Genomic DNA, 19,342 nt, shown 5'->3' with positions numbered 1-19,342 from the left:
CACATGAAAAAATAAACTGGGAGTTCTTACCAAAAAGTCCTACTCAGACAGAAGTGTTCATTTGAATAGACAACTACAGAAAATAATAACTTACTGCTGGACTAGTTGGGAGCATGGAAGGAACTGACTGCTGCAATGCTGTTTAGCTCAGCAATGCTACATTACTGCCACACTAACAGGGACACAGATGCTTCCAGCTCCATTGCAAGAGGCAGAACACACATCTTGGAGGGAATACAACATTCCAAAATTCTCTAGAGCCAAAAAACCCTTTGCATGTACTGTTCTTATTGAACTATTTAACAAGTTTAAAGCATATAAAAATAGAAAACTGTAATATCAGTAAAACAGAAAACTATAGTACCAGAAGTTGAAATAGTGTATGTAATTTTCATTTAAACAGTTTAAATTTATTAGCTGTGTCCACAATTAAAGCCTAAAATCCTCAAGCTAAGTCAGAAGTGGCCAACTGGTACAAATTCATGTCACTGAACCAGGAGACACAACTGAAGGATGCAAGCACATTTAACTCCTCCAAGATGAACGCTCTTCTGTCTTTCTTATCTTTATCTTTCTTATCTTTACCTTTCTTTAATCTTTCTTGGCACATCTGCTTCCCACACAAAAGGCAAGTTTCCCCCAAAGTTTTTAAAAAATTCTCTTTATTGGTTTTAGGAAATGTGGCATGATATTTCCATCTGGTTGGTCACTAAGTGCTTGCAACACCAGGGACTGGAACTTCCAGCACAGGATGGACAGCACGTGGAGGAGGAAAATTCCTCTTCAGTTCTTACCTGAATTTCCAGCATTCAAAAGCAAGGACAACCCCACTTTTATGTCAAATTGCAATTTTTAATGTTTTCATTAGAATAATCTTTATATCACTCTCCAATAGAAGAAACAATATACCTAACAGCAAACTTTAATACAGGAACATGCTCCAAGATTAACAACCCAAAATGAAAACAAAATGAAATTAATGTAAAATGTAAATCACATATAGTACAATTGAAGTGTCCAAAACAATTTAAATAATTTTAAATATTTTATTTTTTTAAACTTGCTACAAATGCTTTATACAATATTTCAACATAAAGTCCCCATAACAGAAATGTAACAAAATGGGAATGATAGTGAAAGTGAAAGTTAAAGTGGCACAAATTCACCAAACAAGTATTAAACTACAAATTTTAAAGAGGTAGATTACTTTTTAAGAACAAAAAATAAAAGGGGTGTCTGTATAAAGAAACTAGTCACTTTCCATCCATTCTGTCATGAATTGTGAAAGTTCTCTGAACACGTGACAAACAGTATTTCCATAAAAAGCTGTTATGAACAATAGACCAATTCATTGCCTTAAATTAGAGGTGTACAACCTTTTAGAATAATTCTATATTTCATTTTCAAAATATGCAGGTCTGTAGCCCTGCTCTAGCCTTTTTATCCATAAAAAGATACACTGCATCCATTATATATCTGGTGTTTAGAAATTCATCACTGCTATATAAAGTTTTATTTGCATGTGTAAATAAGAACTTGGAAAATCCATAAAACATCCAAATCAGGCTTTTTTTTTTCCACTGTATTCTGGACATTAAAAGACTCAGAAAGTGAGGAAAAGGTGGGAAGGAAATTCTGCCCTGCTGGGTTGGCCTCTACTGACTCATTTAGACAAAAGGCTTTGAGAGACCTAATCCATGACAAAAACACTTGGAGTGCAGCAGTTGTTGGCCCTGAACCTACCCTGATTTCTGGCCAGGCTGAAGGAACCTGCTTTGCCAAGCACAGAAACTGAACTGCCCAGCACCATCCACAAAACCAAGAGGAAAAGATTTGGTTCAGTTCTTCCCACTATTTCTTCTGATATTTCCTGTGGGGTTCCATTTGTGTTTAAAGTAACCTTGGCTTTCATCTGAATCATCCCACGTGTGCCAAGCACAAAGAAAGAAAATCTAGGCCTGACACTGAGCATGAGCAAGAAGCCTGCAGGCAATTTTATGACTGTGACTCAGCTTCTGTGAGTTTCACAAGCTTGGATTTCACATCCCTTGGTGTGTAGTGCTTATCCTAAGATGAGCATGCAACAGCCCTACCATGGCATTAAGGGATTTTTTTTGTTTTGTTTTTACAGGAGATTCCTAGAAAACAGAAATTTAAAAAAACCCCAAAACAATAAAACAAAAACTGAAGATAAATGACAAAACAATTTGTGAACAATTATGTTTACACAGAAAAACTGAAAGGTGAAAAACAAATTGGCAGACAAATATACATGAAGCAAGTCTTGAAAAAATATTAAGATTTCCTGGAAAAAAAAAAAATCAAAACCCAACAGTGCCTACATAGAATCAAAGTTAAACTGTGCTGACATTAGTGTATGAAGGCAGAAAAATTCTTCATACTGTAGAACTGATATAAAAAGAATTTGAGCAGACAATCTAGATTTATGGAAGTTAGTTCAGAGACAAAAAGAGTTCCCTGGTGTAACCATTTGTTAAACTGATAAAGACTCCAAGCAGCCAAAGTAAACCAAGGGTATTTGAGCCAGCCAAGGAAACCTTGCCCCAGGTCAATTGTTATTTCCCCAAATACTGCAAAACAATTCCCATGTGCACCCTTTTCCAAGCACTTGGTTATTTTGCCTAAGGTCAAATGATTCATTTAGATGGAAAGATGTGGTGTTTTGGCTTCTCATTCTACTGATCTGTTCTGGCATCATTTAAATACAGTTTCACACAGAACTAAGAGAGCAGCTGATGAGAATTAAAGTGAAGATGTTTATGTCCCAAGGGAACAGGCCTGGTAGACATTTCTTGTTCCTAAAAGGCATTTTTACACCATTAGTCTCCAAATTCCAATAACATTTTTCTCCTTCAACATATCCTAATTTGGGTATGGATTATTTTAAGTCAAATTCCCCTCCAGCACTTGGGAATAATTCTGCTATATTGAACACCTTTCCTTTCCAAAGGATTTCCTCACTATTTGCACCTCGGAGATCCTCACTGTAAGACACACAAGCTGTGAACAGTTTGGATTTTGACAATGAACAGATCCTGCTCTACTTGTTCTGACAGAGGCTGCCAGTTCCTCCCCCTCCTTTCGACTAAAAAATCCTACCCTTGGCCCTAAATCTGGTGTTAATCACAGCCAGGCGCTGCAATTAACCAACCCCAAAAGAACTCTTAATTACCAGTGAGCTTTGTGAAAGTTCCTCAGCAAATCAGACTCCTGTTTCCAAGAAAATCAGGGCAGGAGCAAGGTAACAAGGGTTATAAACACTGTGCAAAATATACTATTGATTTGAGAGACTACATGAAGACGTAAATCGGGACTCAGGCACGTAGATTAAGATTTTTATTTATTTATTGAAGGATTACCCTTTCTTGTGATTAAAATGCTTCTTCTCAAAAAGAAATAGAACTTTAATTATAAAGTTTTATAGTGAAACATAAAAAGCATGATACTTCTAACAAATTTACATGTTTCATGTAACTTTTCTTACATGTCTATTTCCCTTATATTAAGTATTTTATGATCTCAGTCCTTATGCACATACATTTTTGAAGTATTTGGTCATGGTTTGTTTCTTTCATATATATATATATATGCAGAGAATGCTTTTTATTACAAACCAAAGCAAGTTATTTTAGTGAGTAAAGAATGCAGTCACGTTTTTTAACTTAGTGAACCACCATAAATAAATCTAGAATGCTTCTGGGCTACCTTAGATGTCAGATACCAAATACAAGGTCAGTGTCTCCAATAACATTGAGTTTAATGACATGAAGTTTATTTGCACTCAGGTATTGACATTTTTTTTTCCAGAGTTTTCAATTCAGTTTATAATTAAAGACATTCTCTATACAAACCGTGTATAATTTCATGACATGACAAAATGCATCAAGTATGTACATCATACCCCAGCATCAGTAAGCTGCTCATCCATGTTTTAGGAAATGCAACTTCTTTTTTTATTTAAGCATGAGAAACTTAAAAAAAAAAAAAAAAGACCAAAAAAAGGACAAAAAAAAAACCAAAAAGAAAAAAAAGACCAGCAAGCAAAACAGCAAGCAATGTGTTCCTGGGTTGTTTCAACTTCAAATTAAATGCTTACCTGAAATCTTTCAGTTCTTGCTTTGTACTGCTTTCATCTCTTTTGTTTTCTGCTGCTTCTGCATTTGCTGCCTGCTGCAGACTCCGTGTGATTGGTCCTCCAATCCTCTCTCTAGATTTTACACTGAACCTGTCTGCCTTTTTCTTACTTGCCACAGGAGATTTACTTGGCAAAACAGCTTTATTATTCCTTTGTATTCTGACATGCAGTTTCCTGGAGGCTTTGCTGGACATTCCAGAGGAATTGTTCTTAGAAACCACCTTAGTTTTTTTCCCATCAACATGGGACATTTTAGACACTCTTACAGGACTAGAGTTCCTCAAGGATGAAGATGAATTTGGCTTTTTAGATCGCATGGAAGGTACAAACTTAACGTTTTGTTTGGATTTGAAGGAGGCAGAGGGGAGCTGGAGCTGTGCAGGTCCTGAGGTTCGTGCTCTGGTCTTGCCCAGATGAGGCTGAGTGCTCTGCATTTTGATTTCTGCATCCGCTGTTCGCCTGCGCTGGTTGCTGCCTTTGTCGCTGTTTGCAGGTGAAGAAGCTGCACTTTTTTTGGAAGAATTCTTTTTGGAGGAGGGAGAGATGGGTTTTTTGGGGCAGCTGTATGATGCGTGTTTGTTCAAACTCCCAATGTAAGTGAACTCTCTGTTACAGTAGGGGCAGATGTGAGAGTCTGTCTCAGATGGGTTATTTTTCAGTTCTGCCTTCTGCTGGGCAGATTTCTTTTTTTGCAGGATAGCTTTCTGTACAAGCTGGTTTTTCTTTTTCAATGCACTTATTTTTAGTTTATTGGAGGACATTTTGCTAATCTCCACATTGAAATTGAGTCTTTTAGGCTGACCCATTCTTCTGAAGGCATTCTTCCCAGGCCCAGCAATGACCACCATGCCATTCTTAGGCTGCACTGTCTGTTTGAGGGGGACTGGATTTTTTTTAGGCGTGTATCTCTTTTTATCACTAGCAGATGCACAGGCCAGTATGTGTTTGTGTAACTCAGGCATGTTATCAACACTTTTTCCACATTTTGTGCATCGAATGGCAGTAGTAAAAGTCTGTGGGATATTATGGGTTGTGAAGTTTGTTGCAGTAACTCCAATCCCCATAGGATTACGATGGTGATACTGGAACGGAGGTGGTTTAAAGCTTGGGTAGTGTTGATTGAGGCCCATGCGGACATCTGGATCTTTAGATTTCACTCCAGAAGCCATTATTTTTATAGTAGTATAAAGCTCTTCAGAAGAATCATTTAGATCTTCATCTTCCTCCTCTTTTGAAGGTTCCAAAGAATCTTCTGGCAGGTTCTGCATGTGCTCTGCGTTTGCCTTACTGGGGTCAGTAAAATTCTGGGGTCTCAAAGTCCCACTTTCAAACTCATGATGTGTGCACTCTTTGTCTGGATGGAGATCCCGTTGATGTTGTTGTAAATTGCACAAAAAAGCAAATTCCTTTTTACACACTGAACAAACAAAGATATTCCCTACTCCATGAAGCAGAAAGCGATGTTCTGACAAGTCTGTTTTATCCCTAAAAAGCTGTACACAGAATTCACATTTGAAGGGCCATTCTTCAGCATGAATGGATAAATGCTTTGTTAGGTCTTTAATGGAAAGAAAAGGTGATTCGCAGACATTGCACACAAAGCTCTTGTTGAAGGTTTCCTGCACTACTCCTGATTCACTTGAAGTATGAGGCTCTTCTCTCGCTTTCTGCTGCTCGCTTTCAGCTTCTTCCTGTTTTATTATTGGGAGAGAACTTTCAAGGTTATCAGCAGAGGAAACAACAGAAGAAACTACAGAAAGAGGAGGTGGAGATGGAGACGATGAGGAGGAAGAGGACGAGAAAGAGGAGGAAGAGGAGGAGGAAGATGAGGAAGACAGTGTAGGGGGGCCAGGTGAAGCAGCAGAAATAAGAGGTTCAACAGAAGGGACAGGGGATGGAGAAGGAGAAACTGTAGGTGAAAGAACTGGTAGTGGGGACTGGGTAGTAGTGTTGGAGAGTGGCGAGGGACAGGAGGAAGTGTTAGTGGCACTGGCAGAGACCTCTGGAATGGGTAAGGGCATGGTGGGGAGCAGGGGGGGAGGCGACGTGGCCACGGTTAACACGGGCAGGCAGGGCGGCGGGGAGGGGGGGTTGGTGGGCGTTAACAAGGGAGGCAGCTGGCACACAGCAGGGGCAGCAGGCTGCACAGGTGGCACAGGGGAAGCAGAGGAGCTGAGGGGCTGAGCGTCGCTGGAAGATGCTGCCGAGGGAGCGGGGTCAGCGTCGGGCTCGGCCGGAGGCTGCGCGGCCGTGCCGGGGCTGGCGGCGCTGTCCGTGCCCGGCTGCTCCGGGGCCGCGTCCGTCCCGTTGTACTCGTTCAGCAGAACCTTCTGCAGCATGCACGTGGTGGGTTTCTTCTTCTTGACACCACTGCACGTTGGATGTGTGGAATTTTCTTTGCATTCCCTAATTTCAGCATCGCTGCAAGGCTTCTTATGCACGCTTAGATCTAAAACAGATTCCCAGGGAACCTGAGTCTTGCTTTTGACATCAGACCTTTGTTTCATACCGCTGGATAAATCCAGGGGCTGCTGGTTGCACACATTGCCAAAAGTTGGAGCTGCTGTCCAGTCTTTTGATATTTTATATTCTTCAAAGCAATGAGGGCTCAAAGTCTCTTTGTCCTCCCTTCCAGTCAAGCTCCAAGCAGGTGAGTTGCTGTGGCTTTCTAACTTTGGCATTTTTGAACTCCTAATACTGTCATTCCACACAGTTTTTCCCTCACCTGATTTGACAAAGTCTCGAAGCACTGGACTGTGCTGTGGAGAACTGGGAGGAGAGCTGGTCCTTCTTTTAAATCTGCTGGATACTGGAGGCAAAACAGACGATGATGTAACAGAAGGTCCTATTTTAGGGATTTCACTCGATGGAGTTATCTTCTTATTGTCCTGTGTCTGAAGAAGCTGCTTTAATTTTGATGACAAATAAACCCCTTTTTCTTTATGAAAAGGTAAGCTCTCTGTTGAAATGCTAAGAGGAAGATTTAAAGAACTAGTAGGAGTTATAGGTTCTGGGTCTATTTCAGTTTTTATTTTTGGTACAAGAGGAGGGCTGGCAGTTCTTCTCTTTTTGGATTCACTGCTCCCACTGCTAGAGGGTTCCTTAGGAGGTTCACTCATATGTGTTTGTGTAACCTTTAAATTTGTGGAAATTTCCACTGTGACCGGACTGATTATACAATTCAATCCATACAAATCTGCAGAGTTGGACTCCATCTGAATCACGTCACAATTGCTAGTGCTGCTGTTGGACTGAATTTTACCATCAATGTAGTAATTTAAATTCTCAGAGATATTGCTGGATATATCCATAAGATAGACATCATCTCCTTCACCTTCCTCTTCTATTTCTGTGCTTGCTATGTACACACTCTGGACTGCTGGGGCTGGCTCTGTTGGGAGAGGTGGCTCTTCAGTAAAGAACCCTTTTCTCCTGACACCTTTGGGAATAAGATGACGCTCGTGAACCCTACGCTGATGCCTCCTCATGTTGGTGTGAGTACCAAAAACCTTCTTGCAGTATTTGCACGGATGCAATTCTTTGGGCTCCTTATTTTCCTCAGCGAACGCCGAGTTTGACATTTCCTGGGAAACTTTCTCAGAATCCAAGACAACAGAGTCTTGCACAAGACTGGAAACATTCAGGTCATCTTTAAGACCATCATCCACAATCACTTGGTTATCAGCAACATTATCCAAGTGTTGTGAGGACGTCAGTGTGAGGAACGGTTTCCTTTTGGGCCCGGCCTCGTGGCGTCGCTCGTGCCGCCGCCGGTTGATCTGAGTGCCGAAGGCTTTCCCGCAGTAGCGGCACTTGAACGCGTGGCTCAGGGTGGAGATGTGGATGTGCATGTGGCGCTCCAGTCCTTGCTTTGTTGTAAACTTCCTCTCACAATGCTGGCAAGGAAACATGAATGTTTCCTGAACATCACCGTTGGATTCCCCCTCTGCTTTTGGAATTTTCACCACGAGTTTTTTCTTTGGAGAGCTTTCTGGAGATTCCTCTGACGTACTCTTTTGTTCTTCCATGGAGTCCAACTTTTCTTCACATATCAAAGGCATTTCAGCATTTTCTTTAGGCATATTGGTATCATCTATCTCCTCTTCATCTTCCTCTTCCTCATCCTCCTCTTCATCATCATCTAAATCATCTGATGCACAGTTTATTGCTTCTCCTTGTTTGTCTTCAGTTACCACTTGTGTTTCGTTGGTGGGACTGGGGATCATCAGCTTTGGAAGTACATCCTGATTTACCATCTCCTGAATCACAGCTGTTTGTTCCAGAGACAGCACAGCAGAAACAGAAGGCGTTTCATCTTCCTCTTTGTGACCTGGAACACAAGAGTGCAATAAAGAAAAGCATGAGATATTTTTACCAAACACTTCAGGATATGCTATACCTTTCTTGTCATTTTTTCTTCTAGCACAACATATCCAACGTTCCTGACCCAAGACAGTATCACCACTTCTCATTTATTTATTCATGTGGATGGATGTTTTCCTGCATGCAAGTCCTCCCTATCAGTTCTCAGGGATATCCATTGCTGAAGAAAAGAAGGCCACATTGGATGGGGCTCTGAGCAACCTTGTCTAGTGAAAGGTGCCCCTGCCCATGGCAGGGGGTTGGAAGAAGATAAGCTTTAAGGTCCCTTCCAACCCAAAATGTTCTGTGATTCTGCAATGGCTCTAGGAAAACACCTTTGCCACCAATTCCCACAGTGTTGCCTAAGTGGGACATTATAGAGCAAAAAAATCTTTCTCCATTCCTTAGCTGGGCCATAAGATGCCTGAACAGTGGTGCATGTGTTGTGCAAGCAGAAGGGACAACAGAGGGAAGGAATGGAAGAGTTATGGGTCAAAAGAATTAATAGTGGTTTTTTCCCCCTTGGTACTGACTTTGTTAATTAGCAATAAATAATGCCCATGAAACTAAGCTCCAAAGACACTAGAATAAGGATTTTGTTCTGCTATTGTCTTCTAAGGAGTTTGGGTTGATGTCTCAATTTTGCAGCACATTAGTTTTTCCTTGATCAGAGCTGTAAGTTTAATGACATGCTTCTAATAGCCAAGTTCCTAACTAGTAAAACAACTGGGGTAAACAATACAAACATGTTCAATTTGTTACAGTAAGATAACCTGCTCATGTACTAAACATGACAAGCATCCTTTGCTTCAAAAAGATAAATAGAAGGAAAAAAAAGACACTTGAGAACTCACCTTCTTTAGAATCCTTCATATCTGCAGAAGTAGAATCCAAATCAGTCTTTTTCTGTTTTGTATCTGCTGCCTTCTTTCCCTTGTTTTTACCTTCCTGAGTCTTCTTCTTTCCTAGTGGGGAAAAAAGCATTTATTATTCCTGCTTGACAATTTTGATTTGTTATATATGAGTGCCAGATTTAAACCCTCAGCTTTGGAGCATAACAAATTCCTGTTGAGACCCTGCTTTCCTGAGGAATACAAATGACTGATTAAGAGAACAAACAGCATTTAGATAAAAAACTTGAGACACTGAAATACTTTCCTCACTTGCAAAGCAAGAACAAACTACCTGTCCAGGGTTAAGCAGCTCACATCATGCAGTTACCCAATGCCTTAATATGGCCACTAAATTCCTGTATCTCACAGAAGCATATGGAAAATAGAAATTCTCTTCATATACTATTAATTCTAATGTTGATTGGAAGACCTTACAAAATAGAAACCCATAGAGGTTTATTCTAGTTGTATAAACATTCTGAATGATGAGAAGAGTTATGATAAAAACAATGAAATAATAACATCATGAGAAGAGTGGAAGCAGCATGAGCTTGACAAACAGGGCAAAGCAGTACAACCAAATGAGATGGAACTGGGGAACAGAAAACACTGAAGGTATTTTGATGGGTCCTGACACAAACACCATTTTCAAGTTATCACTTTCTGTTAGCAAAATGAAGAAGCAGCATGTGTTAGTTGCAGAGGATGATGAACACAAAAGGGCATCATGTGCAAAGAGCTGACCAGTAGTGTAAGATGTAAACACACTGAACGCTTCATTTTCCACTCCACTACAAAGTACTGCTAATTGCTGCCATTAATGTTATAGATTCAGGTCTATAACATACAAGAGTTATGATATGGGGTGTGCAACAACAAATCAAAGTTTATGGATTTTCACTGACTTCACTGCAGACTGTACTCCGCACGCAGAATACAGAAAACACCACTGAAACTCCATGCTTCTACACACAACTCTTGGGAAGAGCTGTCCAGAAGCAGCAACCCAAACTCCTCCTGTGCCCCTCTAACACAGAAAATGCTACTTTATAACACACTGCCCTTCCCCTCTGATCAGAACCCTCCATCACAGCCCTAAATCCATTACCTAGTAAGAAGCACATTCTTCCACGTCACAATCCTGTCAAACTCCTCCTTTTTACACCTTGAAAATATTTTTCACATCTTGAGCCAAGAAACTGAAATGCCTTTAAAAAAAATACTTCTCTGTTCCAGGAAGTTACAAGTACACACACCCCCCCAAGAGAACAGCTCAGACAGCCTCAGCTTTAAAAGGAAACACTTGTTTTGATTTGAACAAACTAAATAATTATCTGTATTTCCTCTCAATGAGCTCAGATTTCATAGGTCGTCCCCAAATTCCAATGTGTTTCAGTTTTATGTATATAATAAACCTTTTTAAAATTTCTTATCTAATTTCACAGATTTTACTCTTACAACCTGACAATAGTCACTCAGACTGAATTTTTGCCACCTTTGGACAAGACACACACATCCTCCCCAAAGTGAACTAGCAATTTTCTCTGAATATCCTCAATTATTGCCCATGTCTATCTAACCTGCCATAAAGGACTGATCCTGGATTGTTTGAACAATGTAACATTCAATTTTGCTTTTATACCAAACCCCTGTGACTGTCAGAAGATTTAGCACATACTTGGGTGCTCACATAGGCATGAGGAAGTTAAAGCACATCTTTCCTTACGTGACAAGCTACTGAAAGTCCAATTTGAACACCATTTTTTTATTATCAGCACCTCTAATGTTCGTAATTACAACCAACACTACCAAGATCTGAGTATGAAGGATATCAAAGGGGTTTCCAGAAGTATCTCTCAAGTCACTTGAAAGTGGGAATTCCCACACATTCCTAGGAATCAAACAAAGTAAGATTCCAACTCATTCCTAGGAATCACACATGCATCACAATACACCTTATGAATGACATAACAAATCATACATAATTCCAGGAACCCTAAGAACTCTCAAATTTTTTGCAGACAACTTATCATGTGAAGACCACTATCAGTATCTTGACCTAAAAGCAATAAAATTCTTGATTCATCTCTCCTGAGAGGTGAGACTGGAAACAAGAATTCAAAGGGGGGTGCACAGGCCCCTCTCACCTGCGAAACCTGGCACGTGCTCAGAGCCACTTTTCCCCCTCAGTGCAGTGTCCAATGTATTGCAGGTGAAGCCACAGGGAATTCTTTATCTAACTCTACAGTAGCCCTGAATTCCAGCACAACAACAGATTACTGTCAAAGTCTTCAAACCAAGACCAAACGAATTCTTTTTTCTAACAATATACTGTACTCTTTCAAGGGTGAGGTATAGTATGAAAAGGCACCAACACAAATCCCAAGTGCTAAAGCATGCAGATATGTTTCAAAGTGTCATCCAGTTAGAGAATATAAAATTTACAGTACCTCAAATCCAAATATAACCTGAGAAATCACTACAATAGCAGGACTTTTACACAAAATCAAGGTACTTGTGTCACATACCTTATGCTACTGATGGAAAGCAGACCATTTGCAAGTTCTGCCAGTCCTAAAAAGAGATGCAACTTGCTCATGATGTAACCTGTTCCATGATACAGCTGGAGATGTTTCAAGTTCTTGGCCTTTGAGCACTGATGCATTTGAAGAGAGGATTCACCCAGCACCCAACTTGCCCTTTCTCTGAACAGTGAACAAACTTCTTGTGCACACACAACACTTCAGATGTGTCAGATCAATTTCTGACACAAATCAATGAGAGACACCAAACCATTGCAGATGGCTTTAGTTTGTTCCTCTTCTAGACTGCAGCTTTCTTTGAAAAGGTTCAAAGAATTCACTGCACTGAAACATGACAATCACTGCACCAGATGCACAATTTCATGGTCCTGACCATTCAACAGCATGTGCCCAGCAAGAGAATTTAAGAACAGAGTAATAGGTGATACTTCACTGCTATGCTCTCCCAGCTTTCATGTATCTGGAGTTCAGAACCTTTTGAAGACAGGTAACAGCTGTTGACAGACTTTCTCTCATGAGTTCTCAAAGGATTTTAAAAATCCATATAACCCTGAAAGATTTGCATCATTTTCTTCCTGCAGATTTCCAATCAAAACACAACCTACTACTGATATAAATGAGTAGTCCAAAGCCTGTCCCTGGGTTTTCTTATTGTTTCAGAGGTCAGGAATGAACTGAAGCCTGCAGGAGGGGAGAAATGCCTCTGAACACAGAACCTGGTGGAAGCCTGAGTATAAGTACACACGTGCACTTACCATCAGGTTCCTGAAGGGTCCTACATGGCTGCTACGGCCAGCTGGATCCTCCACTTGGTCTAAACAAGAAAGATACAGGAATGAAACACAGGGAAAGTGAAATGGAAACAATGACAAAAGAATAAATGAAGGGCAGAACTTAATATGTGTGTATGTGCTTTAGAAGAATTGTAAAAGAAAGATGCAAAGGAAAACGAATGAAATAAACAGATGGAAAGTAGGAACTTGTCTGTAGTGATGGAGATCAAAAGAGGAATTCACCAATTTGCAATTTGTCTTGCAACTTTCAATAGGGTTCCTTTTTCTCTCCTCTCCACTTCTGCTGCAAGATAGCTCAGCCTTCACACCTTTCCAATCCCTTTATAACACTGCAACAGGCACAGCAGAACTCATGCTACTGCCAATGGCCAGGTCATCAGTAATCCCACTAATTCTGGAGCAGTTCAGATAACAACAGAGTAACAGTGTAAGAGAGAAGTAATCTTTATTTGCCCATACTTCATTTCATTGATAAAACCAAGACACCTCTGAAGAGCCTACAGTTAGCTGGGCTCAGACTTTTGTTGTTAACCAAACTACTAAAAGGACTATTAAACCACAGAGTTATTTCTGGTGGGATGGAATAAGCCTACTCAGAAGCTGGGAGGGAAGACATTTAACACAGTCTTTCCATACACTTGGAGCTGAACTCTATAATTAAATATTGCTCAACTGTACAAGATGCCATTGTCTTTAATAACCTTTAACTGCAGCACCAAACATGTTCACAGTTCAGATCATAAAGTAGGAAGGGCATTCACACCTGAGCTCAAACACTGCTTCAATCTCTTACAGAAATACAGAATGTGGACATTTGTGTCCCCAGAATTCTAGGGTCAATAAAGGAAAAGAATAATTGGTATGAACTGAAATTACTATTACTTCTTTGAGATCTGTACCCAACAACTAACTGGAGCCGAGTTACACACCCAGACCTTACCCTATGAGTGCTCTGCTGAAAAATACCCCAGAAACCTTCCCAAATCACAATCCTACCCCAGAAACCTGCCCAAATCTCAATCCTACCCCACAAACCTGCCCAAACCTCAATCCTACCCCACAAACCTGCCCAAATCTCAATCCTTCCCCAAAAACCTGCCCAAATCTCAATTCTACCCCAGAAACCTGCCCAAATCTCAATCCTACCCCAGAAACCTGCCCAAATCTCAAGTCTCCTGGAAAACAGTGGAGAAGCTCCCTCAGAGACCCCCTGAAAAGCATTCTTAGGGGACAGACAAGGGCAGCACTTGGCAAGGCTGTGGCTGAAGGGAAAAGACAAAATGGAACATTACACTGACAATGCCTCACAGTTTCATGTGTGAATCACAGTGCAACAACATAAACTCAACTAGTTAACCCTTTGGAACTGGTTGAGATTAAAGTCTGCATCAATCCCATGCAATAGCTGCTACTATTCTATAAAACATCTTCTAATTATTTTCTCCTATTAAAAAAAAAAAATCAGTACTTTGGCATTAAAAAGAATGGAATAAAGATTAAGTGAATATTCAAGCTAAAACATTCTATTGGAAAATTCAGCAGAAAACAACTGCACTATTATTTCCATATTCTTTTGATTAATTAATTTTAAGATACTTTTAACAACTTGAATTTTAATTTGAGAAACAGCTTGCTGTGCACCAGAATTCATCTGTTCTTGTATCCAGAATGCTGGCTGATGTCATGTTTTTTAAAATAAATTCCTTAAGCCTTCAGACATCAGTAAAAATCTGAGTAGTTGTTTGTTCTGCAGACAGGCCAGAACACATGAATGCCTTTTTCACACACAGAATGTTATATCCACAAGAACAGCACAACTTGCTTCAAAAAATTCAATCCAAGTTGCATTGGCTGGAGGTGCTCAACAAAATGCAAAAAAGTGTTGCAGTGACTTCTTAGAACCTTGTCCAACTGTGAATGGCACAGCACATGGTTGTTAAAGACCTTACATATTTAATAAGTTGAATTGATTATACAGTAAGGTAACTAGGCACCAAAAAATGCTGTTTAATTCAAAATGTTCATTATTAAGATGTGAATACTAAGGCTGTTCTTTAAATATGTTTCTCTGTTTGCATTTAAGACTCTTTGTTTTGCCTTTTTTTTTTTTCTTTAGTTCTTCCATTATTCACAAAATCTTTCATTATTCTCTACCAGCACTTGCTCACACAGCAAAGACAAATCAAAAACCACCTGGCTAAATAAAGGGCACCATTGCTGTGTGTTAAGGGCTGCTCTGAGCCACTGAGACTGCCAAGAACTCCCAACATTTAGGGAAAGCTTGTAAGCACAACATGTCTGATATATGTGTATGCATATATATATATATATATATATTAAAAAAAATGAATGTTTATGAGGATTATTCATATAATCAGGGGAATTACAGAAATTTGCCAGAAACATGACCTCAAACCCACAAAGTTATGCAAATATTTGATTTCAATATCTAAGCCAAGAGCTACATTTCAGAAGAGACAGACCAGGGTCCCTGCTGCCCATGCAGCACCTCAGCCTCACAGCCCCAGCATCTGGCTCAGTGTCTCACTCACAGCATCCACCACCTCCTAGATTCTGCTAATTAAATCTTTTTTAAATTGCTGCCCAAAGTTTTAAGTGATCTAGGATAGTTGAGGTTCAAAATGTCACACTGCAAATTATTGGAGAAAAAGGAAGCAAGAGTAAAAATAGTAAAAAACCTTTCCAAGTACCTCTGAACAGACACACTCATTACCTGGGGAGGGAATGGCTCTGAAACCCAAAAGCTCCCAACTTAAAATGAAACAACACATGAAACTGCTGCCTACCAAGTGCTCTGGAGAAAAACAGCCTTGTACTGGCAACAAAACAGGCTCCAAAACCCAAACACAGGTTTCCCAAGAGCCCACAGCTCAGAAATTCCAGTGCTGCCACAGAACACCTTTGGTGATAAAATTTTTGAGTAATTTTCCCCACAATCCACAAAAAGCTTTTCATTTTTATTTCTCTGTCAGTGTAAGACAGACACCCTGTACTAGGAGCATTTCCCACTTTGGCTATGCATCATCCCAAGCACTGGTGGGTACATACACATGAAAACCTCCATTTTCAGTACTGAATCTTACTAAAACTTGGAAAATTTTAGAGGCAAAGTCAGCACATCCAGCAAGTTTAAGGGTGAAATTCAAGCCACAGATCAATTTTTTAAACACCTCATTAAAAGGGATGTCAATTAAATGTAAATGGCTCCACACACAATATCATTAAGAGGACTATTTCAACAATGCTGTCAGGTAGGTATGAAAACCTGCAAAAAAAAAAGCAAAATGTAAAAGCTTTTATTACCCTGTTGTCTTCAATCTGCCATCACTGTCAGTATTTGGTGGAGTGTACTTCTTGCAACACCATTATAAAGTTACCAGATACAACTACTTGGTGTAGGCATAATTTGTATTGTTAAGCAAATTAAACTAAAATTGACCCGAGCTGTTTCACAGTGCACAAAAACAATCACAACAGAATTTGAACCTCCAGCTCCTGAGAACCACAAGAATATTTTAGAGCTGTAGAAGATCATGGTTCTGTACTGTCAATCTGTCCAGACCTAATGTATCAAATAATATTAAAGCTGGAGAGGAAGAATACGTACAGCTATATAGTACAGAAAAAGTGGCAAAGTCTTGTGAATTATCTACAGATTATGGGCAAATGCAGTGAGCAAAGGTTTCTCTGTAATTTTTTCCAGCAGAACTTGCATCTCTTCTTCCATAAAAAGACACTTTCAAGCTTACCCAGTAGGAGCAGGAGAAAGAGGAAGCCAAACTTCACAGCAATTCTATTAATACCAAACTGCCTGTTTTATAATGCTACCCATTAAGCATCACTTCACTCACAAAGAGCACATTTTAATCACTGCATTTTCCAACCACAATATAAAAGGGGTGATGAACACCTTCAGGACACCTGAAGACAGAGGCACATGCTCCAAACTGTGCATGGAACTATTTGTATCAAGCACTAAATACAATTTTTGCAGGAAAGAAACTGAGCCGTGCACTGACAGAGACTGTTAACGTGACATTTGCATAAGAGATGAACCTGTTGCCATGGAAAGCATAAGAAAATTCTGAGCTGGGCTATTTAAAACACCAATTTCTGCAAATGTTTGGCAAAGTCTCCACTTTAATGATAGCACTGAAGATCATGTTACTGTGTCTCACCACAAACTTCTGGAACTATGGTAGTCAGTACAAGAAATGTGAGGATGATAGCACAGGTGTGCCATGCCAAGAGAAAGAAATGACCCAACAGTTTGTAAGAAGCAGAAGTGAATAAATTGTTATTATACAGAGTTTGTGACACTAGAAAATTTGACACTCTTCACAAATTTCAGATAAACAGATTTTAAAAAACTGGTGAAAAATTCTGAGTGGGAAGTCTGTGTTAAATGTGTGGGATTACACCAATCCCTACAAGCTGAACTATGAGCTATCTCTAGTCTTTTTCATACAAAGTTACCTTTTGTAAATTAAATTATGTACCATAACTCTGTACCAGACAAGAGACAGAACCAGTTTATACTGTCTGTCAGAGGGTGTCATCCACTCTTGCAGCATCTCATTCCAATCCCCAGCATGTTCTGCCTTCTGACTAACCTGAGTGTATATCCCAGGAAGTCTTAAGTTTATAGACTACAAAATTATAATGACTTAAGCAGCACAGAATGTCACCCAACAATTACAAGGCATGGCAAACAAGGGTTTAATTCCATGCAATTTTAGCTCACACAAGAGCTGTGATGGAACAATTAAGTATAAATAATTAAATGTAGAGCTTTAATCCTAGCAAGATTTGGAAATGTTATTTCTGCCCTTATGCCAATATTTCTAAAACAGTAGAAAGGTGACACAAAAATGGGACCAGACCTGCTCTAGACTTTCTCAATGACTCCAACTCCTGGTATATTCCTGCCTCCCACCCTCACTAACCACACAGCCTCCCCTCATTCACTACAAATTCCCAGCAAGCTGCTCCATGGCTGCCACAGCTCCCACAGCCAGCCCAGGACAGAAAACATGAGGAACATTCTTCTCTGTACTTCTATTCCATGAGCTTTTGTTTTGCTAAGTATTAAGACAAAAGCAGCAGCAAAAGAAATGTCAGCTGGCACACACACTTTCCAGAAATAACTGTTCTCTATATTTAGCCAGTTTTTATTTAAAATTCAGTTAAAAATAGAGCACCCAAATTGTGTATTTAATACAGAGAATGTCTAAATTTAAATCTCTGGTTTAACCAATCAAAGCTTTTATCTAAGCCCAGAAAATGTTGCTTCCAGTCCCTAGAGCTTGCTCCAAAATGTCTGTGAAATGAGGTTACTCTCAGATAATTAGAAACACCACCTATATTGACAGCAGTATTTAAAGGTAATGCAAATGAAAGCCCTCACACAACTACTTGTACCAGCAAGTTTAAAATGACCACTACTAGATCAGTCTACCTTCATCTGTAATAAAAAGCCCAAATATTTGTCACAACCCTATTTGGATCACTGAACATTTGAGAGGATTACATCAAAAATATCTGTGGTTTTGGCCAAGTTATCGCCAAAAGTAACTACTTAGGCCTTTACCTGCCATTTTATTCTGCTCTTTGACAAACCAGGTATGTTCCAATCCAGCAACAGTCACAAAATAAGTGACATTTAAAAAAAAAAAGAATAGAAAAAAAGGACTTTTGAGTGCACTGCAGAGCCAAAAGCCCTTCTCACACAGCTGATCAAGGTGGTGTCTGCCTATCCAGAGCAATTTTCCCTCTATGCTACACATGAAAAGCTGTCACTGCATGGAAAACCAAACCCAAATCACTGATCCAAATGTTTGCCTAAAGAGGGGTGCTGGCTTTGCCTGGAGAACACAGCTGTACAAAGGCTCCAATCCCCAGGAACAGGGCTGCCTTTGTGTCTAACAGGAGCCCAAGGATTACTGTAACAAGAGTCCCCACCCCTGAGGAAGCAGGAGCAAAGCCTCTCACAGACACTGCTACCACCATGCTAAAGCTCCCATGGATAAAATTAAACCCCTCACAACTGCACAAGGTCACACTCAACATTTGCATTGACAGTCACTCAAATTTGTTCTGTTATTCATTTTATTCAAATTTGTCATGTCATTTATGGTTACCACATCTGCATTTCTCAGAAATTTTTCTCCAAGTATTCCCAGTAAAATCACCCCTCTGTGTTTTACAATGTATCTTTGACATCCATTTCCAAATTTCTTTCCTTTAACCTTATTATATTCCTTCAGTACAACCTTCTTCAGTATTGGTAGGTATGCAGTGGTTTTCCACCAGTCCCCATTAAAAATATTACAGCATCTTCTCAACTGGGTCTCCAACCTAACAAAGAACATTAATTGTTAATAACCAGCTCCTGTCAAAACATATTTGCAACATGAAAACTCTGCTTCTCTGTATCTGGTAAATTTGGAAAGACTCATCTCCTTCCAGCTTCAGAGTGACAAACCCAAGGTCATATGGCAGAATATCACAGCAGGTCCTTTACAGAAGTAGATAAATGAGGATAAATATTACCATGTAAACTCATCATTTTAA

At 39.8% G+C, this 19,342-nt stretch overlaps 1 protein-coding gene across 2 annotated transcripts in view; it reads right to left on the bottom strand.

The window, feature by feature from the left end:
- Positions 1–879: 879 nt before the first annotated feature.
- PRDM2 (PR/SET domain 2) overlaps positions 880–19,342 on the bottom strand; it is a 51,008-nt gene continuing 32,545 nt past the window's right edge. The window contains exons 1-3 of one of the 2 annotated variants that reach the window (XM_084220373.1): positions 12,710–12,728; positions 9,373–9,483; positions 880–8,486 (exon numbers count right to left, since the gene is read on the bottom strand). In XM_084220373.1, the coding sequence (XP_084076499.1) occupies positions 4,114–8,486; positions 9,373–9,391 (4,392 nt within the window). In that variant the 5' untranslated portion in view covers positions 9,392–9,483; positions 12,710–12,728 and the 3' untranslated portion in view covers positions 880–4,113. Of the gene's footprint in view, positions 8,487–9,372; positions 9,484–12,709; positions 12,729–19,342 lie in introns of those variants that run through there. The other variant, XM_084220372.1, reaches the window with a different exon arrangement.

Source organism: Fringilla coelebs, assembly GCF_963513975.1.
Source record: "Fringilla coelebs genome assembly, chromosome: 22".
Classification (NCBI taxonomy): domain Eukaryota; kingdom Metazoa; phylum Chordata; class Aves; order Passeriformes; family Fringillidae; genus Fringilla; species Fringilla coelebs.
The sequence above is the reverse complement of the archived record's forward strand: the minus strand, read 5'-3'. Positions and strand labels throughout refer to the sequence as shown.